The sequence below is a fragment of the Embiotoca jacksoni genome, unplaced genomic scaffold (genome assembly GCF_022577435.1).
Source record: "Embiotoca jacksoni isolate LCO1_2020_lvr unplaced genomic scaffold, fEmbJac1.0.p SCAF_23, whole genome shotgun sequence".
Lineage (NCBI taxonomy): Eukaryota > Metazoa > Chordata > Actinopteri > Embiotocidae > Embiotoca > Embiotoca jacksoni.
This window is the reverse complement of record NW_027185374.1, coordinates 2,218,058-2,244,368: the sequence shown is the minus strand read 5'-3', so window position 1 is coordinate 2,244,368 and position 26,311 is coordinate 2,218,058. Positions and strand designations below refer to the sequence as shown.

At 40.4% G+C, this 26,311-nt stretch overlaps 1 protein-coding gene across 4 annotated transcripts in view; it reads right to left on the bottom strand.

Moving 5' to 3' along the window:
* Nucleotides 1-26,311, bottom strand: part of stxbp5a (syntaxin binding protein 5a (tomosyn)) — an 88,113-nt gene that overhangs the window by 31,799 nt on the left and 30,003 nt on the right. For all 4 annotated transcript variants that reach the window (XM_069158217.1, XM_069158215.1, XM_069158216.1 and 1 more), the window contains exons 3-7: nucleotides 24,101-24,182; nucleotides 22,557-22,657; nucleotides 13,716-13,850; nucleotides 6,661-6,724; nucleotides 5,505-5,588 (exon numbers count right to left, since the gene is read on the bottom strand). In XM_069158217.1, coding sequence (XP_069014318.1) covers nucleotides 5,505-5,588; nucleotides 6,661-6,724; nucleotides 13,716-13,850; nucleotides 22,557-22,657; nucleotides 24,101-24,182 — 466 coding nt within the window. The remainder of the gene's footprint in view (nucleotides 1-5,504; nucleotides 5,589-6,660; nucleotides 6,725-13,715; nucleotides 13,851-22,556; nucleotides 22,658-24,100; nucleotides 24,183-26,311) is intronic.

Below are 26,311 nucleotides of genomic sequence, written 5' to 3'. Positions count from 1 at the left end.
TTCTGCAATTTGTTATTTATTAGCAAATATTAGCTTGCTTCAAGCTAAACTTTTGATTTAGTATGCTATTTATGGTAAACATTACACCTATACTGAGCATGTCACTATTACCACTTGGAGCAGGTTGCCAGAGTCATTAGCTTGGCAGATGACTCTTGTTTTACACAGACTGACTGCATTGATGTTGAAAAAAGGCTTTAGTCCTACACTCCACTGTGCACTACACCTGTTTTGTTTCTATGACTAGGCAGTATTTTTCAAATGACCAAAATGATCAAACAGACAAGAATCTGTTGATAAATATGTTACACTCATATTTATATAAGTCTTGAATAGTGCCAGCAGTTCATGAATGTTCTATAAAATGCCAGAAGGGCAAAAGGAAATGTGGCACAACTTTAACATTGAAAAAAAAATAAATCACTTCAGATCAAAGCAGTGGACTGACAGTTACAAACATTTTAGGGACATTTTCAACATCTTTCAGTTCAGAATAAACATTACAACATCATACTGTATAAAGAATGATATGTAGCACCAGACTTGCCAAATGACCCAACAGCTATGAATAGTTAAATTATCTGTTTGAGGGGGGAAGAAAAGTGCTAGATAGAGTTTATAAAACATTTGGTGGCATTTGTTTTTAATCCTCTCAGACAACCAGATGGGAAGGATTTACAGCAAGAGGACACATTAAAGCAAGACAACAGAGCTGTCTATCAGAATGAACACCACTGGAAATTTGTTGTAAGCTTGTCTGTCTAGTAATAAGTCCATTTTCTCTTTTGTGGAGACTCTCACCCATCTGGAAGTGGTTTTAAAAAAAAGTGTTGGTTTACATCTGACTCAACCTGCTTGCAGCACTGAAAACACTGTATTGTTGTTCACAATATTAATTCTGGTATGAAATATAAAGTAGGCAATCGCTGTGTTTCTTGGATGTGAATTAATTCATGATTAGTGGTTGAGGGAAATCATTTTACGCCTTGTTTTTTTTGTGTGTGTAACAGTGCAAATTTAGACAGACTATGGTGTGGGTTGCGTTTGTGCACAAACACTTCTTGGTTATCATTTCACACCGACAATTTCTATCATTTGTCTCTTTCCATGATTTGATAGATAGAAAAGGGAGACAGAAACAAAGTAGATGGAGAGATAGAAAGTGCCAGAATAATCAGGCAAAGTACAAGAGAAAAATAAGACAAATAAATATTAGGAGATAAAGAAAAAGAGAAATAGTTAGAGCATTAGGAAGGGAAGTAGAGAAAAAAATGTAGAAAAAGATTGAGCTCTGAAGAAAGACAAAGGATGGGCTTATTGTGTAAGCAGACTGTACAATAAATTAGTAAGTTTGAACAATGGGCCTATTAAAAGGGTGACAAAAAAAAAAAAAAAAAACATTTCATCAATGCATCCAGTGAGAGACACCAGGAGACAAAGACTGAGAGAGGAGAAACTTGGATCTGGCTCCAATATCAACCATCCATCAGGCTCGGACTCAGACCAAGGTGTTGAGTCAGACAGAGCAGAGAGAGGCAGGGTCAGCGTGACGGATGGTCTCTGGCTAGCGCTCACTAGAAACCCATACTGCTGATCTTCAGCTAATAATAGACAATCCACAAAGAGTGGAAGACGTGCTCTCTCAGCTCTGAGAGCTCTTAAAAACAAAAGTTTTATCACCTGTGCTGTTTGTCTGAACTCTGCTGGAAACTTTGTTGTTATCTGGGAGTCAGGTTAAGTTGGCCGCTTTGCTGACAATTCTGCAGTTCTGTAACTAACAAAAGCTGCTTTTATTTGAGTCTGAACAGTTTCATTAGTTTTTGCTATTTGGAGATGTTGACTGGGAACGTTTGCAAGGTTTATTTTTTATAAAATAAAATGTGCCAAGAGGAAGCAACATTACTCACATTCATCTCCTCTATCATTTAAAATCAGAGACCGTAGACTGCCTTTCACTTGTTTAAACATTCAGAAACATCCATCAAAAAATGAAAATATGCTTTAAGACATGCTTATTACAAAGTCTGAATCCATCACTGCATGGTCTGCTGGCTTACTTTGTTGTTGAAATGAAGAAGAGGAAAAGATTCCTTGTTCATTTCAGTCGACAACTTTGATACTTGGCAGCAAGCTTCTGGGTAAATAGGATTTGAATGAAAGCACACGGCAGAAAAAAAGAGCACGCAGCAGGAGGAGTAAAACTCACAAAGGATTTGATAGCTGTGAAAAGTTGTTTCACCCTACAGTATTGTTTAAAGAAGCTGTACAGGGAAGTTTTGCACAAATTAATGATGCCAGTCACTGACTACAAACAACTGGAGTTAAACCTACTAATCCATGCATTATCAGCAGCTTATAATTCATGTTAAGAATATGCTTCAACTGTGGCAGAAGTAAACTACCATCTATAGACTCACATCGAATTAGAGCCAAGTATCCATAAAACCTCATTGTTTACTTGAAAACATGATTGATTTAACACAACAAAATCAAACACATAACTACTTTTACATTATAGTCATCAGTTAAGGATACTTAACGTTCCTCTATTTATGCAGTGAAAACTTCAGTCAAGTTCTTGCACACCATAATCTTAATGACAAGTGAACAGGAAAAATAGTGTGATGTGAGAGGGATCCAAGTAGAGAAGCAATAATAATTGATTAATTGATCAACAGAAAACTAAAACGATGAATCATTCTGGGTCATTTTTAAATGAAAAAATGCAAAAATTCTCTGAATCCAGTATCCAAAATGGGAATATTTTCCTCCATGATAATAAATTGATTATCTTGGTTGTGGATTGTTGGTCAAGACAAAACAAGACATTTTAAACTGCACATTTAGCTTTGGAAAACCCTGGTTGACATTTTTCACTATTTTCTGACATTTTAAAGACCAAACAGAGGGGGTGCAGTTGATTGTGTTGATTGATTTAGCTGGTGAATGTGCACCAACAAAATAATAATCATTATTGTATTATTGTAAATCAATCAAAAACGTAGTAGGTTCTTACATTGACTTACAATGGCTGGCAAAGTTTATCTAAGCAAGTTTTTAAAATATGTTACAGCACAAGCTTATATCTTTTATATTTATTCTTTACCTAAAAATACATATTTTGAAACAAAAACTGCATTTCAATCATTGTTATACAGGAGACTTCCATTGATGAGATTATTACATAATTTGTATGGCTTAAGTGAATATCAAGATCATATTCATTTTGTCCACACCTCCCACCATAAAGCCCTGGTATAGCTACAGGCTCCATCCTATGGCACTCACTCTTCAGTTGGTTTAATTAGTGTTGGCTTCAGGCCCGTCCACAACAGTAATATTAGAAAATTCACAGTGAAATCACATCATCACTATTGATAGAGCAAAGCATTCCATTTGAAAGATTGTCTGGGGCCAAATTAAACTTTAAACAAATCTGACTCTATCTGGGGGAATAACGTCACGACATACCAAAAGAGAGCTGCTGGGTGTTGCGGGCCCTTTCTTTAAGTCCATCAGTGCAAACCACAGAGAGCAAAATGAGAAGCAGGAGCACCTCCCTTCCCCCTCCCTCAATTCCCACCCAATCAACCCCCAGTCTCTGGAGAGGTGTATCTGTGAGGGTTTGGAGAGACGATATGAGCTCCTTTGGGAGATTCAATACGAGAGACTGTAATGCCCAGGAGCAGCAGGAAGATATTAGCTTATCTGAGCGAGGGAGACCGAGCAAAGGCAGAGACAGAAAGAGCGAGCGAGCGAGAGCTTCCAACATGCTCAACATAGAAAATCCACTATCTTTTTTGTACATGGGTATCTCAGAGTGCTTACAGCATCGCAGCACTGCCAACAAGGTGACCACCAGCATTACAGTTACGATAATCTCATTATCTTAAAGAGGCAGTTGAGCTCTGTGTCTAAGTATCACAGATACTGCTGGATTGCTATGTACATGCTGACTGTGTGTGTGTGTGTGTGTGTGTGTGTGTGTGTGTGTGTGTGTGTGTGTGTGTGTGTGTGTGTGTGTGTGTGTGTGTGCGTCTGTCCACAGCCATTCAGTTTGCGTAAGCCTCAATGACAAGCTTATGAATGAGAGCTCTTATTCAGTTTCCACTAGCACTCTAAATCATGGACTGTGGGAGGTCGGACTGTAATCAGATATACACATACATTTGCTGTAAATATGCAGATATTGAGAATATCCAACCACCAACATTTTTTTGGATAACATTCATAATAATATTAAAACAATCCTGCAGGTTTATGTAAGTAGAAATAAGCTTTCTGGAAACAGTTAAAAGAAAGCTGGGAAAGTGATGCAATAAACTGTATATAAATGGAAATGTTAGCTGAAAAGGAGTTAAGTGGTGCATTATGAGTAGAAATCTTGATCTAAATGAAGATTTCATCTGTGTGCAGTGTTGCTAAATTAACAATACACCATCAAGCTTTGACACATGCCAGGCCCAGAGAGAATCGAAGCAGCTCTGACACCGTCTCTGTGTTTTATTGTTGTGTCACCTGTTATTTATAGGCACACACTACTGCCTCTGGGGAAGCCATGAAGCCACATGACTAAGTCCTTTTAAAAAGGTGGACCTTCCACTAACGGACCCTTTTCACAAATGTAACATGCAAGCAAAATCCCTGCGCAACAATGCAAATTGACTGTGGAGGCACGAACACACGGCACTCTACTGTATAAATCATGACATCGTTAAAGATGCATTTCACTAACTGCTCTTCTTTGCAAATGACACAGCTCATACTTTTTTTTTTCTTTAGTTGTGACGAGAGTGCTGCCCAGAGAGACTGTGTTTCTAAGCTTGTTTTGCAAAGACATTTAATTACAGTACATTGCAAAAGTTGTCGGTGCTTTAGACATTTAGATCGCATCCATCACAACAAATCTCATTCTGCAGCATGGCAACAAGCCTTTGCACAGTAACTTTCAGACATTTAAAAGAAGCAACCAAAATGTTTATTTTTTGAGGAACTACTTTTTAATGTGCATCTTCATTACCCTTGCAGCTGCATAGCACAAATCCACTGAGTGAGTCCAGTTAGCGCTGACTGGTAAACTTTGGCTTCATCTTCATCAAACAGCAAATTAGAGCTGCTATTTCTGATGCAGACAAACCTGTCCCCCTTACTGAGGTGAAGCAGGAGGCAGAAAGTCGTATTCCTCTGCTGTTAACACTCTTTTTGTACCACCATCAGGTTCTGAACAGATGAGAGGAGCTTCACTCTCAGAAAGGTGTGTGCATGTACAGTGTGTGTGTATGTGAGCTACATACACATGATGAAATCACAAGCATTGCCATGTGTAGTAAAATATCTCAGTCCACGTTTCACACACACACATCCACAACTCTAGGCTATACAGCTCTGTTCATGAATATGTGTTTTAATTCCCACTTTCTTTATTAAAAGATAATCTGTAGATCAGAAGTCAAAGCAGTGACTGAAAGCTGTGAGAAGAAAAGAAAATTGGGAGACTTGCCTACCTCATCATAAGTGTAGCGATACTCTGCCTTCTTTGATTTCAGATCCCACATGACCACGATCCCAGACTCAAATCCAATTACGAGCTGGAGAGGAAGAGCGACAGGCAGTCAGTGAGATAGGTAGGAGAGCTGACGGACAGAGGATAGAATAAGACCCCATGATGGGCAGAAATAGTAGTAATACATGTGACATTCACACACGGCATGAAAGGAAGTCAGGTGTAAGCAGACCACAACGGCTCAGGGAGAAACCTGCCCACCCTGGTTCAAAAGACACGATAGGAGAACATGCAAAAAGAGATGTAGAAAAAGAGCATACGGCTTTAGTGATCCTGACAACTTACATGTATTTATAGAAACAACACCTCTCACGCTCAGTCTTAATGCTTTCAAATTGAAATGTGTGTCACTTTTATGTATGAAACAAAAATAACCAACAGAAATCTAGCAAGGCCCTGGGACAACGAGGCTGCATTCAAGCACAGTTCTATTCATAATCATACATGCAGTATGTTGCAAAAAAAAATTGTAGGTGGAATATAGATGAGTGTGAGGGGTTGTCTTCTCAGCCAAAGGCATAACCTGTTATAGTCTATAATGTTTAAAGGCTGAGCAAAACTCTGCAGCGAATGAGAAAAATAGTACTATAGGCAGTGAGCAAACTGGCTTCTCTGTTTCAGTTTCATACAGTATTATGAGTAAAGATTCTGGACTTCAGTCGCTTTGTTGGCAAATTTCTATGTTTCTTGGTGTGTCTGCTAACTGATGATCACTGGAGCAGCATGAAATGTTTCATGGTCATGTGTATATGTGTGAATGCATGACTTTCTCCATAGTGCTCAAAAACACTCTCGGTTTCATTTAAATGCGACTGTTAAAAAATACAAATAAGCCAGAGTGGGGTTTTTTTTTACCTGGTATTGTAAAGATATACACATTGTTCAGCGCTGCCAATGCACGGTGGACATAGGTCTGTGTATGTGAGTGTGTGGGACTAATCTTGAGACCAGGGTAAAGTAGCATTGCACTGCAGATGAATTTGCTGTTCATGGTTGACATAGACCAATATAGATGTTATCTCAGAACATGTACATACTCTAAAATGTGAACTTTTGCACATTTGTGGGTGTTTGTCTGCAGATAAATGTACATTTACCTTTCCTTCATCCATGGGGTTATCACTTATGTGGACAACTGGTCCAGGGTGAGCCTTGGAGGACCTTATTGGAGAGACAAAGAGAGAGACAAATAGAGTATTTCTCTTTAAACCGTGATGCAACAGTCAGAAAGCACACAAGATAATAGAATAGTTCACACACAGTAATGTATAGAGAAGGTTATGGTGGGGACCAAGTGTCTTTGAACCTGTAGAGGAGGTCTGCTGGGGGAACAGAGCTGCCAATCACTCAGACATAAGACACAAGAATTGAAGGTTGTGATGGAGGACTGTGTCAGGCCCGGCGGTCCCCGGTGGTTATGTGTATGTGCATGCGTGTGCGTTGGTGTGTGTCCCCATTTGCATGTCGTTGGAGAAGACGGCACAAAATGCTCGTCCTGTCTGTGCTTTACCCTCCAGACAGCTTTATGTCAAATCTCCTCTCTCTGTGTGCCCCGTGGCAGCAGAATTTACCTAACCTGCCCTGCCTTAAACAGATGATGTGGGCTGAAGAATGCCAAGGAAGGTCAGTGGTGGAAAAAGAGTGATCGAGCCTGGAACATAACCCCCCCTCCCCCCGTACGATGGAGCAAGGGCAGGGATGCCTGGCAAGGAGAAGAAGAGAAAAGAGCTGCAACCAAATGTAAGTAATGCAAAAATGAGGCAAGGCAAATCCTTGTTTTGGCCAATACCACTACCAGTAGTGCAGACTTTTTTCTTTTTTTTTATCCATCCTATAGTCTGACAGTGAAGGGCAGGACATGCTGATGATGTTATGAAAACATAAAACAAGATCATAAGGTACATATTTTAACCAAGAACCTGTTTTAGTTTAAATCAATTATCAGAGGATGAATGTTCAATTGAGCTCTGAATATCTGCATCAATCTATAATTAATATTGAAAGGGAGAAGTAATGGAAGAATACGTAACAATTTGTTTGTGTGTGTGTGTGTGTGTGTGCGCGCATGTGTGTGTTAGAAACTAGCAGTTAGTGGACAGGCAGTCAGTCAGTTGTCTCTATATTTAGCCTGTTAGTGCTGGAGCCTTATTACCTAAGCTCTGCTGCAGCCGGAGCTGTTGATTTATCTCATCCCCCTTCAGTGGCTGTCTCTCGGCGAACAGCCGTCCACACCACACATACACATACACCCATTTTCATGTCAGCACAATTAAGACACATTTTAACACCTGCCCCAATTGTAAACAAGACCCTCGACACAATAACAAACAATTACACTGTTGCCGAGTTACAAAATGCAACTTCTCTAATAGCCCCTCCTATCATTTGTGGTTTATTTCATCTTGTTTTAGGGTTTTATGTGCAATGTGTTCCCCTGTGAGACTCCCTAAGAAATCTGCTTCTGTTTAGAGTAAATACATCAGACTTGAACATATTTACAAAGTCCACAAATACACATTCAGGTTTGGAGATAAAGGAATCACCATGGCAACAGAGGCAGGATGGGCAGAGCACAGACAGGCTCCCAAAAATCATCCATACTCTGCCACAAACACACAAAACCACCCACACACACGATGATCAGCCACTCAGCACAGCGAGACGAGACATCTCACTGTGCATGCATACAAATGTATTTGTTTCTATACATGCTTGTTTGGGTGTGAGCAAGTCGCTATTATCAAAGTATCTTTCACAGTTATCACATTCTTGTCTTTCCACTACTGATTCAAGGTTCACACACACCCCTATAGGTGACTGCTAGAGTTAAACTCAATGCCCCATAGCAAATATAATGCTTGCACAGTACCTAATACAATCTTAAAATTCCTCATTTGTTATAAATCTTTATTACACCAAATCTTTCTTTGTATATTAAATATTCCCCCTTTCTATTAATGCTTCAGTGCATTAAAGAAAATAGACCGTTACTGTACGTATGTGTTGCAAGCACACACACAACACCTGAGTGCACACACACACCATAAAGCAAGAGTCTTTAGATGAGTAGATGATGCAGTTTGAGCAAAAGGAAAGATAACACCTCGTTGAATTTGAAAAAGACACACCCACATTTCCCCTTTCTCACACACACATAATATACATCAATAATGTGAACTCAGTAAAATGATGTGATTTCTGATATTATGTGTGTTTGAATAAAACCATAAATTGTCATCCAGTATGCCTGTTCAAAGGCTTTACTACACACAGACACGTGCACACACAGTCCTGAACATCTGGTGTCATCACAGGTGACAATCTCTGAGGCAGCAGAAGTGCAGTCACCATGACAGTGTTTCCGAGGCAACATGGCTTGAACAGCCCCTTTGTAGCCCGCCCATACCGTATGTGCCCTCATCCCTCACCCCGTTAGACATGTACATGTGTTCTAGTCATCATTATGTAGGATTACATGAAGAATCCTGTGTATGAAATTTCCACCTTTAAAACATGTTCCAGATGACAGTCCTGACCTCCTCTACCTCAGTGAGAACATGTAGAGATGTTTAGAACATGAATGATCAAAACCTTTAGACTAAATCCTCAAACTAAAGCGATCAGGAGCTTTTTGCATTACATCTCTGAATGGGGGTGCCATTAGCAGCTCAGTCATGAAACACATATTCTCAAAACTGTATCGAAAAACAGCGAAAATGAGAAAAGCAACCACGATGTGATAATTGTTGCAGTTAAGGGAATAGTTTTGCATTTTTGAGAAATACGCTTATTTGCCTTCCTGCTGAGAGTTAGATGAGAACATCTATACCACTTAGCTTAGTTGAGCATAAAAGATTGCTCTGTAATAACTCACCCATAATACTAGAACTTAATGAAAGCATATTCCCTCATAAAATTGCACAATGTTGTTTTTAAACAGAAGGAATAACATGTTAATTGGTTATATTTATGGAATATGGTAGGCTGTTGTTTTTTCCTTTGGGTAGAGGCTGGCTGTTTACAAGTGTTTCCTGTCTCTATGCTATGCTACGCTACCTGTCTCCTTCATATGTAATGGACAAACATGAGACAGCAAGACAGCAAATAAGAGTATTTCCAAAAATGTAAGACCCTTCATTGCTTGGTTACATAGGTTTAGTTTTGTACTAAACAAAACAGTTCAAACAAGCAGGAGACTACAAATATTTGTACTGAACTGAACATAATAATCTGAATCATGATTTCCACCTAAAAATACACACATGGTATTATGTCCCACAGGAAAAACTCACTCTACCGGGCCTATATGTAGAGCCTGGAGTCCTGGAACCACTATGATAGCCTTTGAGGACATTGGAGGCTGCGATGCCTCCCTGGCTCACTGTGGTACCAGCCGAGGACCTCACACATGCATAAAAACACAGTATGCCAGAAGCATACAAAAAAATTTGACCAAGAATTTACCAGAGCCTCAGGGTCTCGAGTGGGTGAGTGGGAGAAAACGAGCGTGGACGGAACAGAAGATGCCTCAGGTTAACATGTTCACGTGAACTGTGTGTCATAGTAAGCTGTTAACATTTGCCACTCCTGTCCCACTTCTCCTTGGTTCTCTGTACCCTGTGACCATTTAGCTGAATCAAATCAAAACACACACACAGGCTGCCAGATACATACATATAAACATTCTTGCATTTACTGCACAGAGCATATATGCAGACAAATTGTGCATGATGTGAACAGACACAGATTTACATGTGGCCTTATTGCAGTAGCCTAAATGCCTCCAGCACTGACTAAACTATAGAGCCTTGCATTTGGTGTAAGATATGTGTTTGTCCAATACAGTTTCCAGTACAGTAGCTTGGGAACAGAGGTGTGAGTCATACAAATACACAGAGCACTGGGCCAGGCCAGGCCTGGGGCCACTGGCACAGCAACTGCAGCCATTCCAAATAGCAGGGCCCCAGGGATGATGACCCAAGCCCACACTACATCTTAGCCTCACTACTGCAACCACAGTAGAACGGAGGTGTACTGGGCAGGACTTGGAATAAAATGTTTAAGTAATTCTTTAAATAACACTGTGTGGGTGAGCATGATAAACATTGTTTGAAATTATGGCCCAATGATAATTTGTTTAGTCAGAAAAATGTTAATTACAGATTCTCAGAGCTCAAGGTGACATCTTCCAATTGCTTTTTATTGTTGTCAAAACAACAGTTCAAAATCTGAAACAGAAAAAGCAGCAAATTCAAATTTTAGACATTGCAACCAGCAATTGTTGTTTGATAAATGACTTTAACATTTAATGAGTGATAGCAAATATTGCTGATTAGAAATCTATCACTCAACCAATCGCTGCAGCTATAATTGCAGTTACAGTAATTTAGATCAAGGGCTCTCTTCATCTGATAACAGCATCACATGAGGACAATAAGAGAGGGACAGAAGCTTTTGTATTTGGACGGCAACCTTACTAACCCCACAGCTGGCAGTGAGACACAAGGAGAGAGAGAACAAGAGAATCACCTCACACCTCTCTGATCTGCATCAAAGCAAACCACAGACACACACTCAAACAGATATGCAAACTGAGTGCATCTGTAGCGAATCACAGAATTGATTCCCAGCGCTGCTTCCATCTTATAAGACACAATATCGCAACAGAACGGCCGCCTGAGTGGCTGAAGCCTGAACCAAAAGATAAAGAAACATCATTTTCTCAAACTAATCGTGCAGAGCCACAGTTTGGACCGAAACAGCAACATGCCAAAGAAAGTTTTGTGGCTTAACAAAGCTGTTATGGTTGGCACAAAAGAAGGCTATATGATGTACGATGATGATGATGAGCACAATTTAATCTAAAGATGGGCTGAGGAAATGGATCGAGAGCAAAAACAGGAGATGTACAAATAAATGTCGATCAGATCTTAGGAAAAAGTGGAAATGAGAGAAGGGAGAGGGTGTGAGAGTAATGCAGATCAATATTCTTTTATGAATTAAAAATTAAACAAGGCACAGTATTTGTCATCTTTTCGTAAATACATGTTACTTTAATATTTCAAAGGGAAATAATTATAAATGTATTATGTTTGACAAGCAAAATGGTTAATTTGTTTCATGATTTTGCAATTTATGACGTCAAAAAGAAGATCGTGAGTCTGTTTAATGTTCCACTTATAAGCTGTGTGTTCTTGTTTTTGTTTTAACATACGTTTTTCTTTCTAAGTGTAATACTCCATCTCCAGAGTTTTGGAAAGAACTGATTCACCTTGAAACAACATCCTGCGAGAAGTTGATGTTGATGGTTGATGCAGCCAAACAAGGGCATGCAATTAAACCTATATATATATATATATATATATATATATATATTTTCTGAATAGTAATTCATATTTTAAAATTCAACAACAGACACTTTATTTTAGTCACAGCAGCGTGTGTGTGTGTGTGTGTGTGTGTGTGTGTGTGTGTGTGTGTGTGTGTGTGTGTGTGTGTGTGTGTGTGTGTGTGTGTGTGTCTTACGCACCGTGGGGTACCAAGGTCACACGCTTTCACATTTTGGGCCGGCTGTGTGTTGTAGCACACACAGGTCATACACTAATCACAAGGCTGGAATCAGGTTCAGTCGCCGGCCTCCGGTCTTCATGTGGTAGTGTCCTTGAGCAACTTACTGATCCCCTGCTGCTCCCAAAGGTTGTGGCAAGAGCATTGTTAACTTTCACACAACAATCTGTGTGAGTGTTTGTATTTGAATGGGGAAAAGTCTTTGGATAAAAGCGCTGCTCCAATGCCAGTCTATTATTTCAAGAAACGCAGATTGATTTCATTATTATTCACACTGGCTGTACATTCAGCGGATGTCTTATTAAACTGATGGTTCAAGATTATTTCTTCAATGTAGCCGGAGCTAGAGATGTATGGATATATCTTCCACGCACGCAGGAGGCGCTTTGAAATCGAGGTGATTTGCTGAAACAATTTGTGGTCTGCAGCAAAAGCAGTGACATCTCAGTGAAACAAGGTAAAGGAGAAAAAGAGGCGAATGTAGTGAAACAATAATGGGAGTTATTGCTTGCCCTTCACTGGAGGGGCCCACTAGTATCCACCTCTCCATCATCCATCGCTACTCTCTATCCCATCATTATCGCTCCTTTCCTTCCTCTTTTGCCCTTTTTTCTTAAATTGGAAACCTTTTTCCCTCTACTTCTGCATTCTGACTTTTCTGCAACACTCCTTTCTTCTGGGCGATCCTCTGCTCTGCCCTCTGTTACCTGCATTTATCCCTCTGTCACCACTCCCCTCCATCGCTCTTCCTCTCCGCATGTCCTTTTCCCCAGGCAAAAGCCCTGTCTCATCCATTCCACTCCTCTCCCCTCTACACTCTCCCTCCCTCCCCCCCCCCCTCTCTCCCACCACTCACTCTCGTCTTTTCTTCCCTGCAGCCCTGTCGACGAGACGAGACGTCTGTGTGTACCATACACTGATCTCGGCAGACACCTGTTCCACCCTCCCTTCCTCCTTCCTCCTCTTTCTCCTCTTTCTCCTCTGTCTCCGCACGCGCACGCGCACGCGCACACACACACACACACACACACACACACACACGCACACACACACGCACACACACACACACGCACACACACACACGCGTGCGCAGAGAAGAAGATGAGGGGGAAGCGTGAAGCAAAACGCTCCAGTGAATAATTTAAGTCTCTACAGCAGGGAACCAAAATGGAGCCTGTCAAGCTGACAGATCCATTGAAAGAGTGAAGAGACAGGCTGCTCACTACCTGGAATCTGATACTGGGCCGGGAACATGATAGACTGACTAATGATTCTTTCTTATCTCATTACATTTGACCTTTTGCAAGGTAAAATGCTGATTACAAAGCATTCCTCACTTTGGTGATTGCAAGGTGAGTCAATAGACTCTGAGATCAGTGTTGCAGTGCACATGATATGAATTTGATTCCACCCCAGTTCAAATATTAATGTCAGTACTTGCTGTGGATAGAAAACCCCTCCATATGACACAAAGTTATACAGTAGCATGCTAAATTGTGAATAAAGAAGAGAGAAGGCAAAGACCATTTGGGACAAAATGTGCGAGGGAGCATCAGAGGGTAAAACAGCAGGCTGAACCACTCACAGTTCAATGGCTTTGTTCCACATGATGACGTAGCCTGAGAGCATAAAGGACTCCACGTTGACGAGGTGGATGTTCCCTCGTTCTGTGCCGATGTACAACCATTTACTCTGGAAGGGCAGGTGGCAGAAAGTTATTCTGTCAAGAGAAGGAGAGGAGACGAGTGTTAGAGTCAGAAGGAAGGTGGAGAAAATGACAAAAGGGAGGGAAAAATAAGGTTGGACACACCTGGGAGAAAGACAGAGAAAACCCAGGAGATAGCAGCGATTCACTTGATGTTCTATTCTAACCAGAGACAAATTATGCAAAGTTTTGAGGGGATTATTTGCCACTCCGCCAGGTCGAAGCAGTCAAGAAGAAAAGTGGCAACCCAAAGAGATTTTTTGAGTCATTCAATCAGCACCCTTTCCTCAACACCCACAGGATACATGAGGGCAAAGAGGCACCCATAATTCTCCTGTTTTCATTATCACCCCCCCCATCTCCTCCTTTCATGCATCCATCAGACTTGAGTTTAATGAGAGGTTATAAACCCTTCCCTCCTTAACTGTGGCTATCCATTTATCTTCTCATCCCTTTTTCATCATTTTGTTCTTTCATCCATCCTCCAATTCAACCTCCAACCCCTCTAAGGAATAATAACGTTCAACCTTGGTAATCTGGCTTGCTAATATTTTCAAGGTCGTTCAGCTCCTCCAGTGATCCTTTTGATTGTGCACGGTGGTTTGAGCCACACCTGTGGACTTCAGTGCATTGGATCTATAAGACGAAGCCCACAGGTTTCATCAGCGGGGAAACCCAGAAGAGAAAAGCTCGATCCGATTATTTTCTCCCAGCCCAGTATTTCCAAAAAGAAGGACACAGTGAAGTATTTCCCTTGCAACCCTGACAGATTAGCTAGTATTCAGGCATGGAGTCACTCAGCACAACAAGTCGAATATGTTGTCTGCTGTCAGAGACGGATTAAGAAGACACAGCGTGTCTAGAAAATATCACACTGATATGAATTTACAATAAGATTAAATGGTATTCTGACATAGATTAATTAATAAAATTGACACCGAGTTTAAACTGAAGCTCTACGAGCAGTATTCCTGGAAAGAGCCAAATAATCCCACGCTTTAATAACTTTACCCTAATTACAATACAACGCAATTCTATCTTCTGTTTGTCTTCTAATTATGTTCATAATCAACATAACTACTTTTTTGGAAGAAAACACTTTGCAAGCAAATTACATTATTATCAACAAATAATGGGAACTCTGGTTATACTGGGCACCTCCAACAATTGGAAAGATTGTGATCTCGGTAAAATTAAAAAAAAAACACTTTAAATTGAAGCACAGGGACACGAACATGCAGATACAAGACTGGTCTCTTGCATCTAAAACTTAGGATTTGCTCCCTTATGTGTAATCTAAGGATGCTGCCACATATTTAAAAAAACATAAATGTCGTATTACATAGTCACGCATACAATTAACTCATAGCAAAAGACAAATCTGTGTAAATATGTCCTTGCCGTTACTTGCAGTGTCTTTCCTGTATATTTTAATGATCAAAAAGCTTCTCTCTCTCTCCCTCGCTCTGTGTGAGTCTATCTCACGCTGTTGCTCGAGGGCTGTATTGAGATCAGCAGCTTTTACTACGCACACACACGCACACACACACGCACACGCACGCATGCACGCACACACACACACACACACACACACACACACACACACACACACACACACACACACACACACACACGCACACGCACCTTCCCTCTCTGCCCCAATGCTCTGCTTTACCACATGAATATATTCATATTTTTTGAGAGGCATCGGGCTACTCGACATAAATCTCGTCCACACCATCCAAAATGTGCAGAGAGACGAATTTAACATTTAACTCAAAGTGTACGGTCCACTCAGTAAGTATTTAGACATTTATTTCAAGTATTTCTTCTTTGGGCTCCGTGCTTTAGCTCATTCAGTTTGAAATACCAGACAAAAGTGGTGTCAGTTTGAGCAGGTTTTCATCAACACAGAAAGAACTGTGTTGAAGCCATTTTAACACATTCTGCACAAAGTTTAAGAGATGGAAAGTCATTGAGCAGACACACGTGAAATTAAACAGAACTATCATATTAAATACTTTGTGAAAAATTATTTTAAGTGAATTCCCCAACAGACACTTGTTTCTTTCCTGGTGAGGATCTCCTTTGTCTGCTCTGTAGGTTAAATGTACATACAGCTGGACTATGACGTAGCTTAATCATAAATGGAGTTACATAAGCTGATTTGATTTGATCTGTTCACTGAGGTCAACATACGTTTTAATGTAGGCGTTTTCCTATAATATCTTCATACACGAGACAAAATTGTTTCTGAGTAATGCGAGATGCACACGTGTGTCCAGGTTCACTTAACCAGCAAGGATGTACCAGTAACTTGACTTTTCATGACAACTTGTGACATCGTTATATCCAGTCAGCAGATGGTCTGCTAGATTTAATGTCCTTTTCCATCTGCAAAAACAGATGTGGCTCATTTATGCATATGAGGATTGGCGTGTGCTGCCCATTGATTCTGTAAATTACAGACACTGTGTGTGCATTCAATGTCTATTTGTCTCTGTATTTATGTCCCTTTACATGCTCATCTATGTGTGTGTGTGTACATAACATGCCCCACAGCAAGTCATATAAGTTAATGTAATTATATATGTACTATATGTAAATATACATATAGAAATATGTTTGATCTGTGAATGTGTGCACATACAAGCTAACTGATTAAGTGTTCTGACACAGGGCCAACTGAGATGCAGTGTCAGGAGCATAATTATACAAATTTTCTCCCAGTTTGTTAGTGTTTGTGTGTCCATTTCTCTGTTAGTGTCAGTGAGTGTGTGCAAATAGGCACAGATTTTTTGTGCATTTGTACTTATGTGTGTGTCGCTGTGTTCGCGCTTGTTGTGCATGCACGTGTCTCCTGTTGAAATCTCCAGCTTCAAGTGGTCACGACACACAAAGGCAGCTGCCAGCTTGCAGGCTCAGGGCCAAACACATTGCCTCAGAAATGACAGACGCCTGCCACACAGCACAACTCGGAGACTGAACTGCACTGTAGGCGAGACGCATGAGAGCATGCTTCACTGGCAATGAATTGGGGAGAGGGGATACTTCAGAAAATCCTCTTTTGTAATGCATGGTTTTATGTGACGCTCCAATCAATGAGGATCATCCTTACAAATGGAGTAATCTCTTCTCGCTGTCATTCGAATTCACCAGTTTAAATACTTTGATGTAAATGGCCTTGATTTAGTGGAACTTTCATTTTTCTGAACAACTTTTATTAAACTACCCTCGAGCACTGACCACTAACTGCTGAGTGGCTGACTGGACAGTAATGTGGTACAAAACGGATTCCTCTAATGAAAGTGTCGTTGCTGCAGTGAAATAGCGGGACAGAAGATTTTACAGTTCTTATATTACTTAAAGTTGTAATGTTTGCAAACATATTGAGAAAAATAGTTTTGCTGGTGTTGCCATTGTAATGGCAGGGGAAGATGCTGACAGAGAGAATAATAGGACATGAAAATATGACATACAGTGCATATTAATCTAATACTGTATGCTAATCCTGCCTCCATAAAATGTTTATGTGGCTGATATTCTCTTCTAAAACAATTGTTTGTTTGGTTTTTGGAGTAAATGAGATTGCAGATATTCCACTCAGCATTGTTTGGAATTGTGACTCGGACAAAAGGCAACGCAGAAAATTTGGCGATTATTAAGCAACGACAACAGCGAGAAAAAAAAAAAAGAAGTTGATTAACTGTTGAATAGCCTTTAGACACGGGACAAATTGCCCGTCGCGAAGATAGCACAGATCCAATAGAAGTCAATAAACATACAGTATCCATTTGGCAAAGCTCCAAACTGGAAGGAGGAGCTCCAATCAATGCAGGAGACCTCAATCTACCACAGGGTCAACAGGAATCTAATCTAATACCAGACTGCACAAACACAAACAAACAACACACACACACACACACACACACACACACACACACACACACACACACACACACACACACACACACAGATTGTCTCTACAACACATCTCTCGAGCACCTTTACACACTGAATCTGTATCTTTATCACAACTGCAAAAAAAAAATCACAAGTTAAATCACGTTCACAGGATTTAATGTACATGCTTTTCTTTCCTTTAAGTATTTCATTGATCCTGGTGGGGAAATCAATCCTCTGCTTTTTGTTCCACCCCATGCACACACGCAAACTAGAAGCAGCGGGCAGCCACACATTGCAGCTTCTTTTGCCAGAGCCTTGAAGAAGGGAACTGGCAGGAATTAACCCTAAACTAGGGGTTGCCTTTCAGCAAGAGGACCTTTTTGCAGTGATGCAACGGTGTTAACCACTGAGCCGCTGCGCCGCATTTGTACAGTTAGAAGGTGAAGTTGGAGAGAAAACGCAGACATAAAAAAAAGAAAAGAAAGTTAAGTAGGGAATTAAACAAAAATCAACAGCCCTGCAGGAATCTTAACCAGTCAAATATCTCTGAGTAAACTCTGTTCAACTGAATACTTTTTCAAGCATTTTAAGTCATTTAATTGATGCTGCACTACTAAGTGGATGGCTTAAGGCTGTTTTCATAAGAAAACACTTCAGGCCGGCTATGACTCCTGCTGGGATCGAACCTGAGATTCAGGCTATTTAATTACCAATATTTAGTCCCACTGATCAGCTTTCATAGGCAGTGATTCAAGCAGCTTTAACCATATATACAAAGAGTTATTGTTCAGAAAAAGTAAATTTGCTCAATCTTACCAAGTAAAATCTCTCATTTATTTGTACGCTCCCCCTCCCCCACAACTATACCCCCATTTCAAGGATAGCATCCACATCTGCAGTGCTCTCCTGTGAGGCCAGGAGGTGACGAGAGCATCCTACGCCAGAATGACTCGGCAGGATTTCTTTTGCGCTCCCTCCATCCCCACACTCCTACCCACAGACTGACTCACTGCTCTCTGGCTGAGGCCCAGTCTGTCTCAACTCCTCCTCTCCTCTCTCCCAGTGCCTGCGATCCGATGTGAATGGATGCTGACGCTGAAGGGCTTTCTACAACACTGCTTTCACCCATCAACTCAAATACTGATCAGGGAAGCAGGGGATAAGGGGATTGGGGGGTTAAGGAAGGTGGGAATCAGTGAAGATCTGTTTAGAGTTTTTAGGACTGTGTAGACACATCCAGATTATATTTTTAGATCAGCGGTGAACCAAATACAACTTTGTAATTTTTCTCAGACCACCCTGTCATCAACCTTTTCTCTTTTTTTGGTTTCTGTGGAGAACCTTGTCAAAACTAAAAGCAAAGTTACTGTAACTTTTTGATGGAAGCTGGCATAAAGACCTATGCTGTCAGCAAGAAAGCTGTACCCACTGAGAGCCAATTTACACCAAACTATCCATTAAAGGAATGGTTTTTGGGTGTTGCACTTAACTCCTCTCTGATACTGTAGATAGCTAAATCGATAACACTCTTATATCCGTGCAATAATTACAGAGTATGAGCCAGGAGGTGTTCAGCTTTGTTTCGCAGATTGAAACAACTAGCTCGACTCTCTTCAGAGTTAAATGAGATACCTCATAGTGCCTCTACAGCTCGTTAAATAACTAGTTAATTCTTGTTCCAGCGTTTCTGTACACAGAAAAGTCGGCAAAAATGACAATTAGTGTCTTTAAGTTACATGATGGAACTTTCCAGAGTAATTAATCACAGTTTTGTCATTACCACGAGGTTGATTGGTACACAGCAGACATATTGCACAGAAGTGCAGTTGTGGAAAATTGTTGTTTATTACACCTCATGACTCCCTTTAAAACCCCAAATTGCCTTCTTTACATTTTGGTTTGTTTTTTAAGCTTGTCTTGATGTTAATCTAAAATAATCTCCATCTCCTTACTTGGGTACAGACATGTAATGGTACTGATTCGGAAAAGCATTGCAACAATTCACAAAATTAGGAGCATCCCTTAAAATGCAGATGTATTTCAGTACAGTAAACACTTCTCTATGAAAATCAGATTATTGATCGACTTAGTATATAAGTATCTCGGGTAGTTTAATAATGAGTGTATCATTTGGCTCGTGAGGGTTTATTTTTTTTCTGTTAGGAGGCTGTCTGTCTGACAGTTCTGGTTGGCTGACTGTCCTTTTGTTGATGAAGGAAACGGCTGCCTCGTCCTCAACACCCTGACAGGTTAAAGTCAAGCTTTGTGCAAACAGTCAGGGAGGGGGAAAGGAAAAGAACAAAGGGAAAATGATGGGACAGGGTGGCAGAGGGTGACCAAAACCTTTATTTGTTTTACACACAAAAATGGTCGACACTGTTTTTTTGGCTTCACTTCAACAGTCGCTCTTAAGTTCAGATGACACTTTGAATGGTGATCTCCATTTGCAAATGTAACCTTCTGTAATTTCTTTTGACAAGAATCAAAGGAGTGCACACGTTTTATAAAAAAAAAAAATAAACAAAGCAGAGATAACATGTTTGCAGCTTTTAGTGCCAGAGATCTTAAAAGCTTATCGGAGTGCAAGACACCTGGCTAGAGTGTGAGGAAAGTTCAAATGAAATGAAACAAAACCCTGATGCTCCCATTAACTTTGGGGCCGTTAGTATAATAACAGCAATGGACGACTGCAGAGCTGTATATCAGTCTACAGAAGGTAAAAACAGTGCTGATCTGCAAACACTTGATTTGACAGCAATGTAGCATACAATTCCCTTTCCCATGAAGCATTTCATATACTGCTTGGATAAAGATGTGAAGACTGTTGCCAAGTAGAATTTGTCATTTTATGCTATGTTAAATCGGTCGGAATAGATTTTGTGAGTACAACACAACAGATTACTGGTTTTAAACCAATTCAAACATGAATAGTCTGAAAAAAAAATCTATGATGTAAGAATGTCAATTCCTAATACTTTATTATTTAAATGCATTAACCTCTTAATCTATCTGTACCTGCTTACTGCTGCTCAGGGTCCTCAGAAGCCCATCATGCAGTCCCAAAGGACTCGGCGCAACATACAATGATATATGACATATCAACACAACTGCGCCTTCTATTTTATTTGTAAGGCCTACTATTTTAATTTTAAACCCTTCCTTTTGAATCTAAATTTTTCCCATTTCATACCATTCCTTTCCCAAATTCTTTATCTGTTCTTCCTCACCAGCTTGTTCTGCTTTCTTCTCTCCTATTTCCATTCTAAATGTGTCAAATGAATTTGCAGCGTCTCTTTTCCATCAGGACATCTCTTAAGAAGCAGTAACTGTACTTCTCTCTGATGCCATGTCTCGAGGTCATTGTGTTGGACGACGATGCTTACTAAATGTCAGAGACGGTCAGGCGCCTCTGCAAGAACACAACCCGCCCTAAAAGCCGCTGCTGGCCACCTGTCCATCACTTCAGGGTTGCCGCACATCATTGGTTCTGACGTTTAACCCCTTCACTGTTTTCACAGTGACAGATCACTGGCCAATGATATGATTGGCTCTGATGGGTTATCACTGTAATTGTGATCTGAAGAGACAGTGGACACCAATTTCCTTGAGGTGAGGTGATTCTTCACTTCTTTCTCAGACCTTAGACAACATTTGCAAACTAAAAAGAGTCTTTGCTTTTTTTTGTATCTAATGCAGGAAGAAATTGGAGGATTATTTGAAGGTGGTTGTTTTGTATTCATTCATTTGGGAATTGTCTGCTAAAGTTTTAAATATAAGTAAAAATATGTTTTCTCTTTATGATGTACCTGTTTGCAAGAAAAATAGCTTGTAAATCCAGTACTTTTTGGCCTATCAGCTACTTGGATGCTGGGTGGTGTGGTTGATCTCCCAGAAGATGGTGCCAATAACATGTTGCCAATAATACAAATCTGAGAAGTGGTCAATCTGGAGAGAAATGTATAACAAGTCAGTTTGAAGTCTCTGCAAGTTGATTGTCACTGATAACCTTGATGTAAAGGGAAAAAAATATGATGCTTTAAAGCATTATCAATATAGAGTACACACAGCTTTTAGTCGATTAACAAAAACCTGCTAAATGGCTCCAAAAATTGTCATATGTATAAACTCCTATTGTCTTCTAGAAAGAAGATACAATTGACTTTGACTGAGGAGGAAAAGCTGTATTTATAACTAATGATCAACTAAATCCAAATTTCAGAACTTTAAATTTCACAAACTGTAAGTGCATGGTCTGTGCCTGTGTGTGTGTGTGTGTGTGTGTGTGTGTGTGTGTGTGTGTGTGTGTGTGTGTGTGTGTGTGTGTGTTGTGTGTGTGTGTGTGTGTGTGTGTGTGTGTGTTTAACTGCCTGTTAATGTGAATGTTCAGGTGTTTGGGCAGGTTCACACCTGTGCCCCAGTGATGGGGGAAATCCACAAACGTGGAGTAAGTGACCCAAATAATGAGTGTTTAGTTGGAGATCAACAGGAACAGAAACAGAGAGAGAGAGCATCAGACTCTCTGTCACCTCCTTTGCCCTGTGCACAGTTTTTCAGGCGCTCAGACACATTTGCCAAATGAAATGCCGTCTGTTGGCATACACTATGACAGCAAAAACTAACAGCTGACACAGGCAGCAAACTACGGCACTGTCCCAGCTCAGACAGCCACGGTTCTTGTTGCACCAGATCAAGTGTGGGGGTCTAATTAAGCATAGACAGGAATAACAGAGAAAAAGAGAAGAGATGGAGGCAGTGAAGTGGACGCATTACTAGACGGTCTTCCTTATCAGTTGCAGTTTTGTGTGAACCACTTACCTCTCTCTGTTGAACTTGAGAGAGTGGAGGATGGCCGGTCTCTTCTGCCTCAGGTTCCACAGGTGGACGGTGTCGTCAGCCAAAGCACTCACCAGTGCTCCCTGTTGTAACAAAAGCGCAGAGCATTTCATTTATATTCAAAGTTTAGCAAGAATAAGTATTCAAACAAAAAACAGGCACCGTCATTGAATACATGTTAGTTATACGTGGAGAGATTTCTATAAACATATCTACAGACTGCACATTTTCTCGGTGGGCATGAGATGCATGAGTCAGACTGCCTTCCCTGGAAACTCAGGTCATTTTAAATCAGGCAGCTTTCTCCTAGGTAACGATGATGATTCATAAGATGTATATGAGTGTGTGTAGGAGGCACTAAAAATCATCTCCATCTCCCTAAGGGTTTGTTTTAGCTGCTGAGTCACAGTCACACAGACGCTGAAACACACACACAGCAATCACACATGGCTAAGCATGAAATACTGCATTTCTCATAAATATAATGAAAATGAAAATCATGTTTTTTTTCAAACAGAAAAGGCTAGAGGCATTCAATACTGCCAGCATGTCTCCAACTTGTCAATTAACACAAAAGGAAATGCTCTCAAATTTTATGTGTGGCCTGTAGCTTAACATGACAAATGGACAGCACTGCCTATTTTAGTGAAGCAATTGCTGAATAAGGGTAAGTTGAATCCTGACTCAGTGATTCTAAAAGGAAGGATGTAAACTGGTAAAATATACAACGTCCGTCAAAAGGCGTGTTATTTTTCTTTCATTTATTAACATGTGCCAAACTGTCAATGAATCACTAATCGTCCATGACATCATATACAGACTAAAATTAGCAAACATTCATTATTTCCCAATTAAGTGAATTACAAAGGGCAGCGGGAGAATGTGACCAGGCCATCGGTACCCATTTTCAACACTAGCCAGTTTTAAATACTCAAGTGATTTGAGCGTAGTAATACTCAGTGCTAAAATGCATTAAGTATTGTTAACCAGTCTAATACCAGAAGTACCTGCATGCATAATCATTCATACTATCTTACTTTCAACAGCAGACAGAAAGAACATTTCAGGGGTGAAACATTCATAACTCAGCCCACAAGTCCGATTAAATTACTCACAACATGGTGGAATTTAAGTGGAATATTAAGGCAGATCTTTTTTCCAGCAACCACGTGACAAACATACCTCTCTTTAAGACAGATTATCACATCAATTATTTTCAGAAGAATCACCAGAATGCGGATCAGAAAGAATGAATTTAGCTATTCACACAAAAATGACTTGTGAAAATTTTTTATTCACTTTTTATTTCATGAGAGAAGTTGACACTTATTGAATAGGAGTCTATTGAGTAAGAGGCTTTTTGGATCTAGGCCCTAGTGGCCCTGCACTTTGGCATTGGCTTCACTTTTCAGACTGCGCCCATTTTCATATATAGTCAATGACAGCAACGCACAGAGCTCCCTGTCCTGAGCTTTGTAAGTCAACACTGGTCCCAGCGGAGTAATTTCTCTGAGTTTGTGACCTACCTCATTGATGAGAAACTGTAGATGGATGACGGCCGCTCCACTCTCGTGCTGACAGTAACACTCCACACCGGGACGACCAAACCTGAAAGGGTCTCAGTCAAGGAACATACAGTTGCACCAAAGAAATGTATCACCAGACCAATAGTGCATGTTTTCGTTTTTCACAGCAATATAGTGTGAGTTTTGATACAGCAGTGAATTTATGTGCAGAAGACCACTGTCAGCGTCATGTTTCAGAACCACAAGTTGGGACAGCTTTCTTAAACCGCATTTACTGTTGCCATGGCAAAGAAGGTCGCATAACTTTAAGGAAATAGTAACTTCAATGCACAACACGGTTTAAGTTATAATTGTAACCCAAACCATTATCTTTCCCAAACCCTAGGAAAAATTATTGTGGTTCGCATTTGAGTGTAGGAACATATGACCTATAACGTCTTATGGGTTGGAGGGGTCGTTGTTCTATTTGTGAAGAATCCCTGAACGTTCTTCATCTCCAACAGTACCTTTGTTAACTGGCTCCAAGAACACGTGCCTCAGCATTTGCAAATTTAAAGGTCGCTGCCTCTGGTTCCAAGGTCATGACATCTGTTACCGGGGTGTTTGTTGGGAAGGAAAGTAAAACATACACACAAACATTTGTATGGTCTCCAAACAGAGCTTGAGCATATTCATCCCCTCCATCAAGGAAAGATCTTAAGATTGTAAGATTATACCCCTCTTAGACCCCCCACATGCCTTTATATTACATCCCTTACCTCATTATACAGTATGCTCTACAGCTTTATACCACAGAGATCAGTTTAACAGTGAGCATTGTATTTTAAGAGAACATGTTCGAAGAATAAATGCACCTGGGTGCCAGTTAACAAATACTACATCTAATTCAGGAAATACTCAGCCACATAGATGGCTACAGTTATACAGAAACAGCTATGTTAGAAGAGAGTGCTTGCAAGGAATTAATACATCGAGTCAAAATAAAATAGGGGGACACTGGCAGAGCTACAGTGAAGCAATAAAAATGTACCAGGACCGCGGGAGAAAAAATGGAAAGGGGAGTGTCAGATATTTAAATATATAGATAATGAATCAGCACAGAAGAGGTGGATATTATGTGAGCAGATGATAAAATAATAGCAGAGGGACTGGGAGAGAGGATACAGTTAAACAGAGATCTACAACCCTGATAAAAGATGCAGAGGGGAGAGAGACGAGGCAGAAGGATGGAAGCCAACTGGAAGGAGGAGACTGACAGAATAACGAGTTTGCATTCTTCAGAAGAGTGAATGGGTGAGCTTACTGATTATATCCATTCATTTTTCCCATGAGCATCGGGACTTAGGTGGGGGGTGGCTATTTTTCATCTGGGGGCACATCGAGGTGTACCAGCCAGGGACGACACTATTGCTCATCATTAATGTGTAAGGGGAGGGCGGTGGGCTGTTTCTGCATGCCGCCAGCTCCTGTAGAGCTAACCAAGTAAAGCACCGTTTGACACATGCAGCTACTTATGAATACAGATTTACAAACCATTATAAGAGGATCTTTCCTGCATCTACATAAACATAAACACAGGGAGGATGACAGAAGGAGAGAGATGTTGGTTTGGTTAACCCTTAACAGGAAGAGCTCACTTCAGAATTGAATAAAAACTCCAACAATCAAGTTGTCATCTCCAACAGTGCAAACTGTGCCTTCAGCCCCCAGACAGGCATCAGTGTAATTTATACAGTAGAAATACATGTAATCATTCCTGAAATGGGTTGTGACCATCTCACTGAATAAAGCCAGCTCATCAGCAGAGCCAGCATCGAACCCCTTGTTTCTTCACAGCTGAACGCCCCCAAGTCAACCTATACATACATTTTTATTTTGGCCTGAACACACAATAAAGTGCGTGTATACGTAAATACACCAGCTATAAATATATTTTAATCTATGGTCCACTAGTGGCTTGTATTCTCTTATAGCTGTACAGTATCTGACAACAAGGTGCTGTGTGAAAGCACGATCGCATTTACGCTCAAAGATGCTACAATCAATATCTTTATATTAGCAATGGATCAACTGGCTGTATATCACAAGGGTTGCTTCAAGTGATGAATCAGTTTTAGTTTTCCTGTCCTGCAATTTGTTTTCAGATACAGCTGGCAACTGTGATCAAAAAGCTGGTGAACATATACAATGGAGCATTTAGCAGCTAAAAGA